This window comes from Mauremys reevesii, linkage group 3 (genome assembly GCF_016161935.1).
Source record: "Mauremys reevesii isolate NIE-2019 linkage group 3, ASM1616193v1, whole genome shotgun sequence".
Taxonomy (NCBI): Eukaryota; Metazoa; Chordata; order Testudines; family Geoemydidae; genus Mauremys; species Mauremys reevesii.
In genome coordinates, this window is record NC_052625.1 from 162,645,344 (window position 1) to 162,664,670 (window position 19,327).

Below are 19,327 nucleotides of genomic sequence, written 5' to 3' on the forward strand. Positions count from 1 at the left end.
ATAAACCATTAAAAAAATAAAGGGAAAGCAGCATTTTTCTTCTGCCCAGTAAAGTTTCAAAGCTGTATTAAGTCAATGTTTAGTTGTAAACTTTTGAAAGAACAACCGTAACATTTTGTTCAGAGTTACGAACATTTCAGAGTTCTGAACAATCTCCATTCCCGAGATGTTTGTAAATCTGAGGTTCTGCTGTAAGCAGTTTTCCACAGGAGCTGGTTCTGTCTCTGTACAAGGGATGATGAATTTTGTCATCTTTGAATTTACTACTAAGGGTTTGATTGTCCTCCACTAGCACAGGAAGGGTGCACTTTGCACCCTTTTACACAAGCACAGGCATCTGTACTTAGGGTATTCACCACAAGGTCAGAACAGGCAATGATTGTTCTGTGGCCCTGTCTGGGGGTTCTGCCAAGCACGCTGGCTTTAAGCCGTTGCCAGGACTCTATAGGAGCTCTGCTAGTGAAGACCTGGGGATGTACTGAATCACTAGACCCCGACAGGACTATGGTTATGCTCCCTCCTTAGCCAGCACTGCTTCCTGCTGGGGTGGTGCTGAGTGGGTCGAGGCTCCTGATTGGGCTGTGAGTGCTTTGTACCAATGTGACCCACCGTCTAGGCCAGTAGTCCCCAACTTTTTTCGTCTAGCAGATGCCAGACGACGAGCCACGGAGGACTGTGGCGGCGGACGAGCATCCGCCGAAATGCCACCGACAAGCAGCATCATCCAGAGGCATCACCGCCAAAAATCGGCGGCATTTCAGCGGCGATGCCTCTGGATGATGCAGCTTGTCGGCGGCATTTTGGCAGATGCTCATCTGCCAGCCAGTACGCGGGCGCACTTAGAAGCCCTGTCGGGCACCATGGCGCCCGCAGGCACCGCGTTGGAGACCCCTGCTCTAGGCAGATGTTCTGTCACCAAGGGACTCAGGCCCTTGGTTACATCAGCAGAGGCCAGTTGTAAACCGGGCAAAATTTAACTCTTAGAATTTGCATATCTAAACTATTGCCACATGTTTGTGTTTCTGTGAGATACAGTGAAATCTCTCCAGGGTAGGGGCAGTGTCTTCTTCTGTGTTTTATAAACTACTGTGTAAATTTTACACTACTGTTTAAAAAAATATAACAACATGATAGCCAGAGAAGCAGGGAAAAGAATTAGAACATGCATAAGAATATACGCATGTTCTTAATGTAGGGTGAAATCCTGGCTCCATTGAAGCCTGTGACATAACTCCCATTAACTATGGTGGAGTCAGGATTTTATAAAAATTGTTAAACTGTCTCATAATGTAATTATAATTGAACTGGAATAGTCTTCATTCATTTTCCAACTGGCAAGATAACTGCTCAGCTGTAATTTCTCTCTCTTTGTCTCTGTCTCTATCTCTGTCTCTCGCTCTTTCTCTGTCAGATGGAATATTCAATATGCATTTCATAATATAATTACGAATACCTCAGGATACTAATAATCATGTATGAAAGCCCCGATTGAACCTATATTTTCTTTCTTGCACTTTACAAATAGTTGTCATACCAGATAAGTGTTTCCTTTAGTTAGAAATCTGGACAAGCAGGGTTTATTGAGGCACAATAGAGTCACCTTCCCCCTGGGAAATGAATGCTATACCTATCGCCCATCAGAACAGCCTGGGAAAAAACTTCTCTCTCCCACATGGCAGCACTGAAAACTGACACTTTGGTACACCAGAGCAGAATGATAGATGACACTGTGATATTATAATGATCATCATACTTTTAAAAAAGGAATATTTGTTATTTTATAATTAAAAATGTAAATTTTGAACTCTGAACTTCAAACTGATTTAGTTTCATTTGTGCTTCTGAGTTTTAGAAAAGTAGGAACAACACTGATTACAATCAGAAGCTGTTTTTAAACTCTTTGTTCCCTACTCCCAAATGAATTATATCCGGTATAATGCCAATTTTCATGCAGCTGACACAAAAGAAGTGCGGACTGTGGCTCCTTTATGAAACTCCTACATGGATTGCTTGCAGCACAAAAGAACACTCAACTAGTATGTGCTGGGAAGGAGGGGGAGGTGCACAGGCTCAAAAGAGTCAAGGAAAGAATAAAAACAGGAGGTTCAGACCAGAATGAATAAAGAAGGCCAATTAGTGAATGCAAAACAAAGAGAATTTTTGAAAAAGTCAGGTGTTGTAAATTAAAGCTGTCCCTTTCAGCCAACACATGCAGTTGATAATCTATCCAGACACTGACCTTTGCAGCATGAGGATAGTATTTTTACTGGGATTAACTGTTCTTCAAAATATTCTTCAGTGCCTTAAGCACAAGCTTGCTTGCTTTCTGTCACCATCTAATGTCTTCTGGTTTGTCCTATTTTTTTATTTTGTAAACACAATATCTGTGGCCAGTGCAAGGAAAATGCCTCTTAATTTATGTTTGAGTTTCTCTATGGCAGCTAGTGTATCAGCTGCCACACTGAAGTATATCAGTGACAGTCTCTTGATAGCAATGCCTAAACTAAAATGGTAGTGTGTTCTGCACGAGAATGATGGAAAGAACTAAAGTGCACCTCTCTTCCAGCTGCCTGAAAGTGCGTAGAGGTACCATCAGTAACGGATGTAAAGGATGATTCATTTAGCATTGTAAGTGTATGTAACATTGCAGAATAGGTAGGACATGCCAGCATCAGAGTTCCTGCCTTTCAGAGCTTGCACTCAGTCTAAAGCAGGGGTTGGCAACCTTTCAGAAGTGGTGTGCCGAGTCTTCATTTATTCACTCTAATTTAAGGTTTTGCGTGCCAGTAATACATTTTAATGTTTTTAGAAGGTCTCTTTCTATAAGTCTATAATACTATTGTTGTATGTAAAGTAGATAAGGTTTTAAAAATGTTTAAAAAGCTTCATTTAAAATTAAATTAAAATGCAGAGCCCCCCAGACCAGTGGCCAGGACCTGGGCAGTGAGAATGCCGCTGAAAATCAACTCGCGTGCTGCCTTCGGCACCCATGCCATAGGTTGCCTACCCCTGGTCTAAAGGCACGGGTGAGCACAATAAGTATAAAGCAATACTGACCATTATCATATGGGTAAATGCAGGGTGTGTGTTCCACTGTCAGTAGAAGATTCATGGCACCTGGTGAGGCAGGGTAAAGTCCATGAAGTGTTCTTCCTGATTCAAGGCAATTTCGTACCAATTTGGTACCAGGTCTTGTTGAATACAACCTGATGGGGACTGTTTCTTGATTGTCAAATGCTGTAAATTCTTCCTTGTACTCTTAAACTTGCACAGTTGTCTGATACTATGTTGATAAATTCGTTGTTTTTCTTTTTGATAACTGATGTAAAGGCAGTGCAAATGGTCTTAAAAGAATTCATCAAAAGGTATATAGCAAAGTTCCACATCAGAAATCAGTGACTAAGATAAGTGTCATAAAACAGGAGGTCAGTAGAATGTTGGATACACTAACACAAGATCAAAAGTTTTTCTGTCAGGAAGGGATCACAGATTGGGTCAATTTTATTCCAGAAGTAATTTTTTTCTCTCTCTTTATTCATAGTTATAGCAGGAGTGGTGTCAACTGCTCTAATTAAGGGTGTATAATGATTTGCATTCCAGCCTGTTTTCAGTTGCTCAATTACTCTGTCAACATCATATTACAGGCTGAATTTTTTCTTTACTGGTTTCTTCCTGAAGGTGCTTTTGGAAAGTTTGAGCAAAAATGTTTTTTCTATTTTTAAATATGGTGGAAATAAAAAATGAATGTTTCCCATTAAAAAAATTATTCTGACCCTTTTTAAAAAACAACTCCACTGTTAAAATTGCTGGGGATTGGAAATTGTGCACTGAGTGTGGCCAATAGTTATTTTCATGTGGTTAAGGAAGGATTCATTGTACATTCTAGTGTGGCTGACATCAGTAATAGTGAAAATTCATTGAAAAATTACAGTCCATCTAGGTGGCAGATTGAGTATATTAATGGTCACTCTGCAACAGGAAGGATGATATTGCATTCAGAATGGTGCAAATAAAGATCATTATTATGATACCCCGTCTCAGAAATCTACCTTAGAAGAAAAGATTTGAGGGCTTGAGTTGTACTCCATGTAGAAAACTAAAACGGACACTTTGAAGTTAACTGATAATCCTTAGGACAATAGAAGGGATTGACATATTATTAGAAATGCATTGTTCACTGTGGTTGAAGACTTCAAAAAGTGGGAAACAAAATAGGAACATTGAGAAACTATGAGTGAATAGAAATGCCCTGGAAATGGAATAAGCTACATGGTCAGATAAGTGAAGTAAGTTTATAAAGGTATTCCACAGGAACCTAGATTTCTGGAAGAGAGGGATAAAACTGTCTGGCAAAAAAGCAGAAGTATGTGCTTAGGACAAACTCCAAAAGGCATCCATGTTGCACCCTGTTGCACCATTTCCTGTTTCTAAAAATAAAGATGTGTGCATGAAACAATCCTTTAAGAACTGACTTGTAAGTGGCCTCAAGGCTATTGCAGCTCCCCTTACCGCTGCTCTGCTCTACTTTTTGCTTGCTCATGTCAGGCGTATTCAGATATTTGTATGATAAATAAAAGTTCAGCTATGTCCACCAAATATACCTCATTGCAGGTTTCTCTTGTGTGCTGACTATGTGACTTTTAGCTTTAGTGAACGGTATTGAAATTTAAAGCAATGCAATTTTACAGGTTCTCCAGGGGCAGGTGTCTAATCACCAGGTTGCTGTAGAGAAACTGAAAAAAGCTGCTGAAGTGCTTTTGGATACCAGGGGAACTTTACTACCAGACAAAGATGAAATCCAGAAAACACTGGGTAAGAGTTTTATTATTTCCCAATTCCGTCTTTTATCTCTCAAGTCTGCACCTACATGCTGGAGGAGATAAGGGACGAATGTTCCACCCTCCCTTGTCATTTTTCATTTCTATGTCTTAGTGGGCCATATGTTGCCACTACTTAGTGACTTTATTGTAGTGCTTAAAAAAAAGAAAATAAATTGACAAATAAAGTAATATTGCCATAGTAGTGTTCAAATAAAGAGCTTACAATCAAAATAGACAGGGCAGACAAAGGGTAGGAGAAATGAGTTATTGTTGTCCCCATTTTGCAAACAGGGACCTGAGACAAAGAGTGACTTGTCCAAGGTCACACAGGAAGTCTGCAACAGAGGGAAGTTGAGGATCACGAATATCCCCCTGTGGTCTGTGTCCTGACTCTAATTATTTAAAAACCACGAAATTATTTAAAAACCAGTGAAATCATTTCCCCCTTCACTTAAGTATTTTTCTGTCGATTGCACTGTCACTGCTAGAACATCTAATCTTAAACAATAAAAGAATTAAAACCAGAATGGCATTCTTTCCCCAATTTCTTCTGTTTTTGCAGTTGTAGGTTCTGATCCTGAAACACTTATATGCTTGTCTTTAAGCACATGATTATTCTCAAATTGAGTACGTGTAAGTATTTGCAGGATCAGGAAGTATATAATAAACATATTTGGGTTGTGTTCAACTCTGTGTGGTTAAAACTGGATTAACATTGAATTTACACCTCTTTAGTAAAGTAACATACTATACAGAAGAATGTACAGCAGAGTAAAGATTTTGGCACAGAGAAACTATTATAGTGGAACACGTGGATAATGGCTGCTTAAACTCAATTTTTTTTTTCAAGGGCAGACATGGTTTCAGTAAGAAGATGGGGAAGAAGAGGTGGCTACGGGAGATGATGACTTAACTGACTTGAGAGAGTTCTTTGAAATTATTACTGCCAAAATAGACAACATTATTAGAACATGTATCTGAAGCTAAAGATACAACGGAAAGATGGATATGCAGGCTTACTCCTTTAATTCCCTAGTTTCAACCTTGAATTCAGTGGAGTACATCTGTTTAGCATCGTTCGGATTACAAATTTCTTTATTAAAATCCTCTATTAAACCCCCTGTCTTGCTTATGCTCAGATGGTGTTTTCTCTAGCATTTACACTCTTTACCTGTGATATTTTTTAAATGAATTTTCAGTTTGGTTGGTAACTCTTCCTGTATTTTTCTCTCTTTGTCTTCCTAGCTGTTTATTTACTGTCTGAAAGATAGATATTTGATATGTATATACCTTTTGGAAGGCCTGGCATCAATGTAGATGGACAGACATAGTTCTGAAGCAGTAAAGGCTGACAAAGAAAACCATCTCTGGCCTTTCTGAGAGTATTTACTTGTCTTTGTGACTTAGAAAGTAGGACAGGTCTGGACTCATTTTCCTTCATATGGATAACAAAAGCCACAGTGAGAATCAATCAGTAGAAACAGACACCTTGTTTTGCAAAGGTCTCTGTGTTGGGCTCTAGGAATCAGGAGCCCCTTGGGACAGCTTTTTCTGTTTCTTTCTCTCACCTAGAACTCTTTTATAATTTACACTGCCCGGCCTGTTTAAGGCAATGAGGCCAACTACCCAGATTAAGTGAGTTATCCATGTTGCCCAGCTGCTTTGCTGTACCCCAGTCCCAAACAAATCAGAGAGGAAGGAATACCCACGCACTCCAAGCTTCTGGAGTTCTGCTCCCAGCAATCAGTAAGTCCTGGCTCAGACCCAGATCAAGATTCAGTAAAAATCCTCTTAACACCTTCGGAAAAGTCACTGACTTCCTGGACAGCTGCTGGAGAGGGCCTGTAAACATCCTGTCTCTGTTTACAAGGATGATAGGTAGAATGGTGTATATCTAAATTTTTCACTCCCTCATATTTATATATACTGTATATAAGTATTAAGTATTCAGACTCTCATATTAAAAATAATCCTTGTATTGATATTTACTGTGTTGTGACCTATTTGCTGCTTGGGGAATTATTATTTCACATGTTGAGATTTGAAAATGTGAGAGGACTGTAAAACATATTTTAATTTAAGAAGTTGACTAGTTGGCCTTGCAAAGGGCAGGGCATGTCAACTAATTAACATATTTGACAGGTAAACACTAAGGAAGGAGAGAAATTAATTAGAGTTACGACTAGGAGCAGTGGAGTGAAATTAAAAGAAAGAGGAACAAAATCTGATGACCAGGAAAAACTTTCCACTAATGACATGTATTAGCCTGTGGAATAGTCTATCTAAATAATAGTTGGAATCATCATTACTTGAGACATTACAACTAGAGGAGACAAGGCACAAGCAAATGTTCTTTAAAGAACAATTGCAAAGGGAAGGGGATGGATTAGATGAGAGAGTACATTAGGAATTAGATCCTCCAGGATGATGTGGTCACTTTGGGTCACACAACCAGTGCATTCTGGCCAATAGTGTATCCAGCCTTGGGAGCTTCACTCCAGTACAAGGCAGATCATCTCCTTGTGTAAAGTGGGTATACAAGTTCTTATATCATCATCCTACTCTGATGACAGCATAGGGGCATAGCTGGAGGAAAAAGTGTGGGTTTGGGATGCCCTATGCTTCACTAATCCCTAGCTGCTGTCTCAGTCCTTTGGAGCTGTTAACAGCTGGTAGAAGTTAGAGTACCCAGGGACCAGCCCTGCAAACAGTTGCTTCAGGAATGGGAAGTGCAAAAGGAGGCTTTAAGCCACCTTTTGCCCCCCACCCTGAGCTGTCCTATGTGCTCCTCAGCCATAACTGAAGATCCAGCCTTTTGATTGTGTATTGTCAAGGGGCAAATCCCAAGGTCCTTATCTTGGCAAGTCTGCCTCATAAGAACATAAGAATGGCCATACTGGGTTTGACCAGTATCCTGTATTCCATCAGTGACCAATGCCACATGCTTCAGAGGGAATGACCAGAACAGGCAGTCATGGAATGATCCATCCCCTGTGCTCCACTCCCAGCTTCTGGCAGTCACAGGCTAGGGACACCCCGAGCATAGGGTTGCATCCCTAAACATCTTGGCTAATAGCCGTTGATGGACCAATTCTCCATGAATTTATCTTATTCCTTTTTGAACACCACTGTAGTTTTGGGCTTTACAATATTCCCTAGCAAAGAGTTCCACAGGATGACTGTGCATTATGTGAAGAAATACTTTGTTTTGTTTGTTTTAAACCTGCTGCCTATTAATTTTATTTGGTGATCACTGGTTCTTGTGTTATGTAAAGGAGTAAATAATACTTCCTATTCACTTTCTCCATGCCATTCATAATTGTATAGACATCTACCATATCCCCTCTTAGTCATCTCTTTTCCAACTTGAAAAGTCCCAATCTTATTAATCTCTCCTCATACGGAAGCTATTCCATTTTTGTTAATCATTTTTGTTGCCCTTCTCTGTACCCTTTCCAAATATGATACATCTTTTTTGAGATGGAGTGACCAGAACTCCATGCAGCATTCAAGATATGGGCGCACCATGGATTTATACAGTGGCATTATGAAATTTTCTGTCTTGTTATCTAATGGTTTGTAACATTAGCTTTTTGACTGCCACTGCACATTGAACAAATGTTTTCAGAGAACTCTCCACTGAGGACTGAGCAAAAACAGAGTTAGAACTATAGGATTGGGCTCAATGATTTTATGAGAAGTAAGGGGAAACTTTTAGTGATTTCCTTTCTATTTCTTTCTTTCAGATGACATTGTTGGCAGATATGACAGTTTATCCAAATCTGTGAACGAACGGAATGAGAAGCTCCAGATAACGTTGACTCGTTCCCTAAGCGTGCAAGATGGTTTGGATGAAATGCTTGACTGGATGGGAGGTGTTGAAAAGAGTCTTGAAGAACAAGGTCAAATGCCTTTGAATTCTGCTGCTATTCAGGATATCATTAGTAAAAATATTGTAAGTAGCATTCTTTGAAGGATACATTTGCCTGCTAATTCAGATAATGTTTAACAATTTCAAGACTGTAATTATTTCTTCTTAAGAGCAAGGTGGGTATTGTTGTTATTATTCCTCAGTATTACATCATGGGGATTTAAAATAAACAAAAACATCCTTCACAACATACAAGACTTTGAAGCATAAGAGGGGGAAAGCGACTATCAAATTCCCAATGAGCCACCAATAAATCCTGACAAGGTGCTGGCTCCATAGGTTTTAGCAGTCAAGAGTTTTGATAAACTCTCTGCAGAATTCCTGTATTCTAAATGCTCAAATGCACTCATTCTACTTTGACTTTCCTTAGAATTCTTACATTCCCTGTGAGCACTGTCTTCTGGAGGTCACTGATCATGATACCTGGCACTCCTGACATGTAGAGCCCTGCATGGATACAAATTTATATCTGCGGATAGAAATCGGTATCTCCTGAATGTCAGGGCTCTCCTGGGAACTGCAGCAGTGTAAGGAGCAGAATGTGGGGCCGTCACTCCCAGGAGCCAGCGCCCCGCCCCGGCAGCTCCTCCGGTACAGCTGTACCGCCTCCGTCCCTTCCATGCAGCTGTCTACGTGACTGCGTCTCCTGTCTGGGTCTGCACAGCCGTGCCAGAGGATGGGGCTGGGGGTGGGGTTGGGGTGGTATAGCTGCGCCGAAGGAGCTGCCAGTGCAGGGCGCTGGCTCCTGGGAGTGGTGGCTCCACATTTTGCTCCTTTCGCCACTGCGGTTCCCGGGAGAGCCCTGCGGTTCAGCGGATACCAATTTCTATCCGCGGATATGAATTTGTATCTGCGCAAGGCTCTACTAATGTCTTCTTGAGCTTCTCATTCATACCTTTAGGGATCGCTCCAAGAACTTCAGTAATCACTGGGATCATCTTTATTCTAGATTTCCATAATCATTGCGATTTTTGATAGTTCTTCGTACTTCGCTATCTTCTCTTCTTGTTTCTTTTGTATATTTCTGTCTGCTGCTATAGCACTATCTGTTAACATGTTCTTGTTTGTCTTCTGTTCGACAGCAACAGCAATGTCCAGCCTGTTTGGTCTGTGACAATTGCCAGATACCTAAAATATTTGTCTCTTTATTCTCTAGATCAGTGGTTCCCAAACTTGTTCTGCCTCTTGTGCAGGGAAAGCCCCTGGTGGGCCGGGCCGGTTTGTTTACCTGCTGCATCCACAGATTCGGCCGATTGCGGCTCCCAGTGACCAAAGTTCGCTGCTGCAGGCCAATGGGAGCTGCTGGAAGCGGTGTGGGCCGAGGGACGTACTGGCCGCTGCTTCCAGCAGCTCCCATTGGCTTGGAGCAGTGAACTGCAGCCACTGGGAGCCACAATCGGACGAACCTGCGGACGTGGCAGATAAACAAACTGGCCCAGCCCACCAGGGCTTTCCCTACACAAGCAGCAGAACAAGTTTGGGAACCACTGCTCTGGAGCACTTTTGATTCAGTGGTCATAATACCACATGGTTCATTTTCATACTTGCCATATAGGCTACACTGCATATGCTTGGCGACCTCATTGTGTCTTTTCATATACTGTCTCCCAGCCCAGCTCCTACTGCTGCTCAACACATGCTCCACCATCTCTTCCTTTTCGGAAAACATTCTGCAGTTCAGGAAGCAGTTCTGTCAGTCAATTTTGTTTTGAAAGCAATAAAGCCTTAAGAGCTGCTCTTGTGAATTCATAATGAGGTTTTCTTTTTCTCTTTTGAGGTACACTTCTACAAGTGATGTGTTTGTTAAACTTCTGTCGCTAATGGGTTCGATCTCTCTCCACTACTGTCCTTGCATTTATTTCTGTGTAAACTTTCAATCTGTCCTCACTTCTTCTTTGACTTCTTTGTGTTGGAACTCTGATTCCAAGATACTGGTACTGCTGACATACCTTGGGATGGTTCCTTCTTTAACTTGTATGCCACTGATTGCACTGGTTTGCCCCCCTTTACAGATGCTGACGCACATTTAGCCAAACCAACCTGTAGCTTGATATCTTCACCAAACTTTTTGACATGTGATCAGTCTCTGTATATCCTTTTATGACTGTCCATATAGTTTCAGATCATTTATTTATAATGACTGGTTAAGTGGTTGTTGCACTTTGCTGATATGATAATCACAATTTATCCCACAGCAACCATTTCAGCCGCACTGTGTTGCTACCATGTACAGCACTGGCGATAAGGAATCCCCTTGAAAGATTCCTCTTTTAATTTGGACCTCATCAGTGAGAGTCCCTCCAGATGGAGTCGAGTATTCCAGTTAACCATAGATTGCTGCAGAAGGGAAATGATCTTTGGATGAACTTAATGCATTTTCAGTGTCTTGATGATCCACAAATGTCATGTGGTTTTGGGTAGCCTAGCCAAGTTTTCTTTTTTTGTTTCTTCTGTGATCCTCCTTTTCAGTGTGACGTGGGTGTTTTGTCCCTTTCATGTTTACTGTGCAACTGTTTTGCTCAGGAGACAGCATTCCATTACAAGCTAGTGTTATCCAGATCTTTTTTGCCAGAATTGCCAGTAGAAGTTTCCACATAGTTTGTAAATACATGATTGATCTGTAATTCATAGGAACACTGCTGCCGTCTTTCATTTTTATAGAGGATGGTTCTCCCTGTCTCCATCCATCTTGGACATCTGTTCTTCAAACATTTATTAAGTTGTTCAAGCCACTATCTATGCACCTATCTGGTCTGGGTGCTTTCCAAATCTTCATTCCTCTCAGTGCTTCATCTATTTCTTTCTTTGATATTCCTGTGTTTTGTGATTTTTAATTTTTTCTTATTCTTATTATATTATTATTATTATTATACGGTGAACCTGAGTTATCAGTGTCATTTCTTAAGACTTCTTTATAACCCCTCCACAATAATTGTTGTTTGTTTCAGATGCTGGAGCAAGATATTGCAGGACGCCAAAGCAGTATAAATGCTATGAATGAAAAAGTGAACAAATTCATAGAAACAACAGATCCATCCACTGCCTCCTGTCTGCAAGCTCGAATGAATGAGCTCTCTGTACGGTTTGCTGAAGCAAGTACCAGACACAAAGGGAAACTTGCAAAGATGGAGGAATTAAAGACCAAAGTGGAGTTGTTTGAAAGCCTGTCAGAAAAACTTCAGTCATTTTTAGACAAGAAAACTCAGGCTCTCAATGAAACCGATGCTCCAGGAAAGGATGTTACTGAAGTGTCTCAATATATGCAGGTATTGTACAGCTCCATTTGCACATAGTGTAGATTTCTGCCCTCACTTACTCAACTCATGGTAGCGCAGTCAATATAACAAGCTGGTTTCCCAACTTTAATAGAACAGCTAAGATCAAGGACTGAATTTTGAACAAGTGATCATAGAGCCCAATATAAAACTGGCACTTTCTGTTCATTTCTGCAGGAAACTAGTTCAGCATTGATAGATCATAAAAAAGATCTTGAAGTTTTGCATCAGCTTCTTGAAGAGCTTTCTGTCCATGGTCTCCCTGGGGACAAAGCACTGGTTTTAGAAAAGTTAAATGCCTTGACAAAGAAGTTCAAGGAAGTGGAAGAGACTGTGAAGGAAAAGTTAGTACAATAATTATTAACATATTTCCACTTTCTATGCAAGTAATACAATATACATTTTGTAATGAATGTTATGCTTTTGTATGTAGTGCATGGTGCTGATTAAGAAAAAGATAGCCCTCATGTTTGAGAGCACACTGTAGGCTGTTTGAAGGTAAATGGTTCAAAGGCGGTATTGTCAGCAAAAAAGAATGCAACCTTCACCTCCTGCCATGGTATTTGCAGCAGTGCTGTCAGTTCTAATAGTAACTATTGCACTGCTTCTCAGATGGAACACAAGGTTCTGCATGTGCAAGCTGCTATAAAGTTATGATTGGAATGCAGAGGGTGAAAGGAAAACTAAAAGAATGAATTTACATTATGATTGGGCCATATGTACAGAGAAACTAGATTTTCCAAATGTTACTCATACCCACAAAATATGTTTGAGATCAGATTAATGAGACGAGGACACAAATGCTTCTGGTTCTGGTCCAGTCCAGAAACTGCAAACCAACCAAGTTGCTGAGACATGTAAAATTCCCTTTTAAATGAACTGATATTCAAAACGATGTTACAAAAATAAAGTAGTTACATCATGGGATAGTGTCTCCGTTCAGTGTGCACATGTAATTGATGGCAATATCAGTATTGGGTATGAAAATCATGCTTAGATATTGTACAGTGTCAGACACTATAGAAAGATAGCTAGGTAGGCCGTCCCAAGAAACAGATTTTTAAACATTGTTATATAGTGATTTTTCAAAATCCCAAACTTTCTGATGATCTAGGCATCACTCAGTTCTCTGGTTGTTATTTCACTGTGGTATCAAACTGCTGGGACATAGGGGACATGTACTATCACAAGTTTCCTTCTCAGAGCAAAGTTCTTATTTGCTCACTACGCTCTCCCCTTGTTTAATCTCTCTATATTGCTGCTGTCAGAGACACTTTTTCTGTTTATTTTATGTATTATATCTCCCTTTTCCGCATCCCTTCTCCCACTGATGAGTTTTCTTGCAACAGCACAGAATGAAATTGTGATCTTCAAAGCATTGGGTCTCACACTGTCCTTGCTTTTATTGCATAGGATTATGTATACTTAATTTATCAGCACCACTGATGGTTAGCTATAATGTATATAAGTTACAAGGTAAATTTAATAAGTCCCAAGACAAGAGGATATAATGGAGCCCTCATAAGTTTTGCTTCCCAAAGTCTCATCATCTCAAATTGGATCGTTGACTAGAAAATATTTGAGATTGTCAGCTCCACTGTTAATTATCTGCCTTGCTGAGGCAGATAACTTTAACAAAATTTTAGTTATACAAGTAGTTTTGAATTGTACTGTAAATTCATGGGCCTCTTCCATACTCACTGAAGTCAGTAACTAAGCTCTCGTAGTCTTCAATGGCAGAAGAATTGGGTCAATAATTACTTAATTCTGTTGATACAATTTCAGAATGATTAATGTTTTTCTGCACTCAAGTTCTCTTGCTGTCTTTAATTGTCTAGAGAAGAGGATGTATCATCTTGTCAGGAACAAATGGATACTTTCAAGCTCCTTGTAGAATCTTTAAAGAAATGGATGAAGGAGACAACAGATAGGATTCCAGCTGTGCAACCCTCTTTAAATACAGAGGATTTAAAGAAACCATTGGAAGATATTAGGGTGAGAGACTGTATATAAGAAAGGATACTATTGCTAATGGAATTTTGGTAGCTGTTAATAACATAACAGCATGAAGTTAAAAGACAATATTTTCAATTTGTTTCTAATATTGTGCAGTGTCATTTATATATCTATATGTTTTGGAAGGAATATTCTCTTTTAATTGGCAGGCATCAAGTATTAGTATTTTCCTTGGTGATGCCCACTCCTCCATAGATTTTAAGATGCCACTTTCCCCCTTTTACGCTCCTAGAGTTAGCAGCCGGCCATATTCTAACATACATAGCAGTCAGGATAATAGAGCATGCAGACTCACTGACATTGCCAGTATTACCATTCTTTGGGTTTTACGATGTGTTACATAGGCCAAGAGCACAGTATCTTCCCTAAAGGCCTTGTGCATCCCTTTCTCCATGCTAAGTATTTCACATTATTTTGTTCCTTTAAAAAATGTAATGAACAAACTGAAATATGACATTTTGGTTACTCAGAAATTAGAAGAGGAATGGACTTTAAAAGCACCTGAAATTCAGAAAATGAAGAGCAGAGGAACATCATTATGTAACCTAATCAGTGCTGTGACTTCCCCTGCCAAATGCAGGGCAGCTTCAAAAGCAGGTATGCATTTGTATGATCAGCTAACCCCATTTATTGTAAATGTTCAATTTAAAAATAAAATGTCTTGCTGTTGAATAAATGGGATGTCATTGGGTTTGCTTAGTACATTTAGTGCTTGTGTAAAATCAGTTTACCACATTGATCATCCTGAGCGCTATTTGGCTTGACTGTCATTTACACTAAAGCTCTGGCAGTTTACATTTACTTTGACTCCTTTACACTCCCAGACTGATGTAAAGGGGCCTTAGTGAAAATGAGAATCATGCCCTAAAGTCACAGAACAGGCACAAAATGAGCAGTGGAAGTGCAAGCTTCTTCACCCCACCCATAAGCCTGGGTCTTGGATTAGACACTTCTGGAGGTAAAAGGGTAGTTTAGTCTGCATGCCCATTCAGTGCTTGATATCACCTCTGAGTCTGCCAAGCAGTGCTAATTTAGACCCTAATGCTGCAGACACTTAGGCACATTCATACCTTTGCTCCATGAGTACTGTCGACATCAGTGAAATTGATCATAAAGTTAGGTATGTGCTTGAGAGTTTGCAGGATCATGGCCTTTGTGGTGGTGAGGACAGTTGTCTGTTTAAAAGATGAACTGAGATGAGCAAGCTCATTTCACATGCAGTAGAGCACTTACCAGCAACCAGATAACAGCAGTTTTCAATAAACATCGACATAAGTTGGAGCTGAACCGACAATATGGAGGAGAAAGGACTCCCTATCATATTAACACTCTCCTGAGCCAACCTATCCTGCCAGATTGCAGCTTCAGCTTTTCTTTGCAATCTAATTTTTAAGAGAATAAATCTCTATTTCAGAGTTTGAAGTAGTACCCATCACAGTAACATGTCAGTGCTTAAATGTTGGTTTGTTTTACAGATACGGGTAAATATTGTGAAACGGAATTTAAACAACTTGGGTAGAATATACGTAGGGTGCCATAATGGCAAGAAAGGCATTCTCAGTCAGGGCCCCTGACCTTCTGAACTTGCTTCTGGATATGGTCCAAAGAGGCTCTGACTTGTCAACCTTCAAAACATATCTCCTTAGAGTGGCTAGTGGGGAAAGGTGTATTGTTTGTGGAGCAATGTTTGGCAAGAGTGGGGCATTTTTTCTTCTCTTTTGCTGAAAATGGCGCTAGTTGCTTCTGGTTTTATCCTGGTCTGTTTTTTCAATAAACTGTGAAGGGTACCTAGATCCTGGGATAGGAGACCTTTTTTTCCTCTTTGCCCATATATCCAAATAAATAAATGGGACAGCAATTAACAGCCAGTGTATTCCTCTGCCCTCACCAGGCACGTGCAGTGCTGCAGATTACTTAGAAATAACTGTAAATGCAAGAGTCCTCTTGATGAGCAATGCTGCATATTCTCTGGGGTTGTGTGGCAGGAGGAGAGTACGGGGATAGAAACCCTCTTTCTTAAGGTGGTCAGTACTTATTTTCTTGTATGCTTTATTTTGGAGAGTGTGAATATATGGCCTGTTTCTGCTCCCCTTGAATCAATGGGAGCTTTGGCACTGGGAACAGAGTTGAATTCATAATGGGCAGAGGTGCAGTAGTTAAATATCTGCAGTTCTTGCAATCCAGATAAAAGTTGAAGCTGTAGCGTTACCAAAAAAAATGTGAAAATGGTGTTCACTTGTAATCAGTATACAGTTTTATCAACGCAGTGTTTTTCCTGATATATAATATGGTTTTCTGTATGAAGAATGCAGATATTTGATATTCTGTTTGTACTAGTGAAAATCCTCCAGGCAACAAAGCATAGACAGATCCCATCATCGTGTTATGGGGGCAACCAGTTTTCCTTCCTGATTTATTTTCTCTCACCATCCCCCAGCTGCCACTGTTGTGGTACTCACTTTCCAGCTGGTGTTCAGAGATGAATGCACAGCCTTCTCCAAGGCAACCATTAATTCTGCTCCATTAATTGGGCATCCGGGAGTACTCCATATACATGTAGTAGATTCTGGAGGTGACTCTCCTTCCCCTCCTCATTTCTACTTCGTGATTTTCCTGCTTTTCACAGGCCCAAGGTGGTTCCCAAACCTCTTCAAACAATTTAGGGAGATAATCCCACTGAAATCAGTAGGACTACCTGTGCGAGTAGCTGCTCATCAGTGGGAGTAAAGGCTCCATAATCTGGCCCTGATTGTGGGATCATTTGTACAACACTTGATCAAGATGAGTAGCATCTTACTGAGAGCCCAGTTCTGAGTGACTTGTCACACTGAAATCAATAAAAGTTGCTGGTAGATAACCTGTGCTCAATGTGAGTAAAGGTATCAGAATCTGGCCCTAAGAAGTAGTCTCTGATTTCAATGGTAGTGCACACTCCACAGGAAAAGGTGGTACACACCAATGTAATAGATATGGAACAAACTAAATCAAAGATATGTATCCCAAGTGTGATATGTCTGTGTGTCATTCCATGTTGTTTTAATATGATAATTGGAACTGCATTTCATATCTGAAACTGTTATTTTGTAAAGAATTGTGATATTGGTGTGAAAAGGCCTCAAATATTCCCAGAGGTTGGAGAACTGAAATTGCAGCTCCTCTGAGCACTGCATTGCTAATTTTCTCTCTCTCATCTGTAGGAGGAATAGTATTAAATGGTGAAGGAGCAACTTCAGGTACTCAAGGTTTCCTGACAAATAAAGGTGAATAATTACTAAATAAGATTCTCAGATGTGACAAAGACGTGTGATCGTGCACTAATGTGTTTAGTCATTGGCCTGGAACACTCTAGAAGATTAGGGTTCCTCAATAACAAAAAAATACAATGTAAACCATAAATGCAAATAACTTAAACCAGAACTATAATGAGAGAGCAGATTTTTTTTTTTACAAAACAGTATTATCAATAACTATTTTTAATATTTCATTCAAGATGGAGGGCCAGATTCTCACTTCCCATGGCACAATATGCATATCTCCAGAAAAGTGGTGTAAATATATATAACATACCTATTTTAACATAAGCTGCAGTGTTCAGAGGTTTCAAAAATTGCTTAAATAGAGGTTTCAAAAATTGCTTAACACATACATCCCCCCACCCACCCAGCATGTCAGTATCAGCGTGTGTGATGTACTCCGTCTCCGGAATGAACTATTTTATTGCGATGCTGTGTACAAGAGTTATGTGTTCACTTTGTATGTGAGCCTGAATAGATCCATACTCTGTTTTAGATCTACAGTGCCCACTCTTACCAAACTACAGTATACTCATTTTGGCAGCTCAGCTCTCTCAGTAACATAACACTTTCACAGCGGTGCTTGTGTACATAGGTACTGACTCCATGGGTGCGCCGAGTCTCAAGCATCCATGGAAAAAATAGTGGGTGCTCAGCACCCACCCACCACAGATGTTTGGTGTGGCCACCGATCAGCTGTTTGGTAGTTGGCAGGAATAAAAAAAAGTCATCACTTATACTTGTGTATGATCAGAATTAGGGAGCAATGCTTTCCGGAGGCATTTTCTTTGCTACATTTATGATGTTCAAGTATTTGTGAGTTTCAAACCAGAATTTGACCCTAAATATTTACAGTATTACAATACTCCTTAATTTAGCTATAGAAAAAACATTTTTGTCTAAATATTTTACTTTTTCAAAAATGAAATGTAATCACAATAATGTTAAGGGTATTTTATTAATAATTGAACTATGTCCAAAAAGATGTACAGCTTTATAGTTGTTTGAAACATAAATATAAAATTGGGCATTTCAGAAGCTCTTATAGAATGTATACTAAAATGAGGTCATTCGTAAGTAAGGCTACGATTTGGTCATGGAGGTTGCGGAAGTCATGAACTCCATGACTCCAGCCTGCAGCGGCTGGGAGCTGCAGGGTTACCCCTACCTCCCGTGGTGGCTGGGAGCTGCGGGGGACCCCTGCCTCTCGCAGTGGCAGGGGTCCCCATGCAGCTCCCCAGCTACCAAGGGTGGGGTGGAATCCCCCGGAGCTCCCCAGTCCCCATGGGCAGTGGGGGATCCACGGAAGCTCCTCAGCCGCCGCCACCGCCAGTGGGGGAATCTCCTGCAGCTCCCCAGTTCTCCCGGGTGGGGGAATCCCCCAGAGTTCCTCAGTCCCTGCAGGCAGTGGGGGATCCCCTGCAGCCCCTCAGCCACCACAGGGGGGATCCCCTGCAATTCCCCAGTCCCCACAGATGCAGGGGACCCCAGCAGTCCCTAGCCGGTGCAACTGGCAGGGGAATTCCCACAGCTCCCCTGCCTGGGGCGAATCCCCGAGCTCTCCAGTCCCCAGGTGGCAGGGATCCCCCACAGCTTCCCAGCTGCCATAGGCAGGGGTCCCTCCCAGCCACAACAGGGCAGGGTGCTGGACCCTCTTCTCTTCCCTTTTTGTCATGGACATTTTTAGTAAAAGTCATGAACAGGTCATGAATTCCGTGAATTTTTGTTAATTGCCTATGACCTGTCCGTGACTTTTACTAAAAATGTCCATGACAAAATCGTAGCCTTATTCATAAGTAGTGTCGCTATGTTATGTTTAAACTAGGGCTGTTGATTAATTGCATTTAACTCACGCGATTAACTCAAAAATTATTCTCAATTAAAAAAATTAATCGCAAGTTATTGCAGTTTTCATCACGCTGTTAAACAATAGAATACTTGAAATTTACAAAATATTTTGGATGTTTTTCTACATTTTCAAATACATTGATT

General features: G+C 40.6%; 1 protein-coding gene across 8 annotated transcripts in view; it reads left to right on the forward strand.

The window, feature by feature from the left end:
* Positions 1-19,327, forward strand: part of DST (dystonin) — a 436,076-nt gene that overhangs the window by 305,861 nt on the left and 110,888 nt on the right. For all 8 annotated transcript variants that reach the window (XM_039528295.1, XM_039528296.1, XM_039528299.1 and 5 more), the window contains 7 exons: positions 4,689-4,812; positions 8,567-8,775; positions 11,700-12,017; positions 12,204-12,370; positions 13,865-14,021; positions 14,513-14,639; positions 17,240-17,302. In XM_039528295.1, coding sequence (XP_039384229.1) covers positions 4,689-4,812; positions 8,567-8,775; positions 11,700-12,017; positions 12,204-12,370; positions 13,865-14,021; positions 14,513-14,639; positions 17,240-17,302 — 1,165 coding nt within the window. The remainder of the gene's footprint in view (positions 1-4,688; positions 4,813-8,566; positions 8,776-11,699; positions 12,018-12,203; positions 12,371-13,864; positions 14,022-14,512; positions 14,640-17,239; positions 17,303-19,327) is intronic.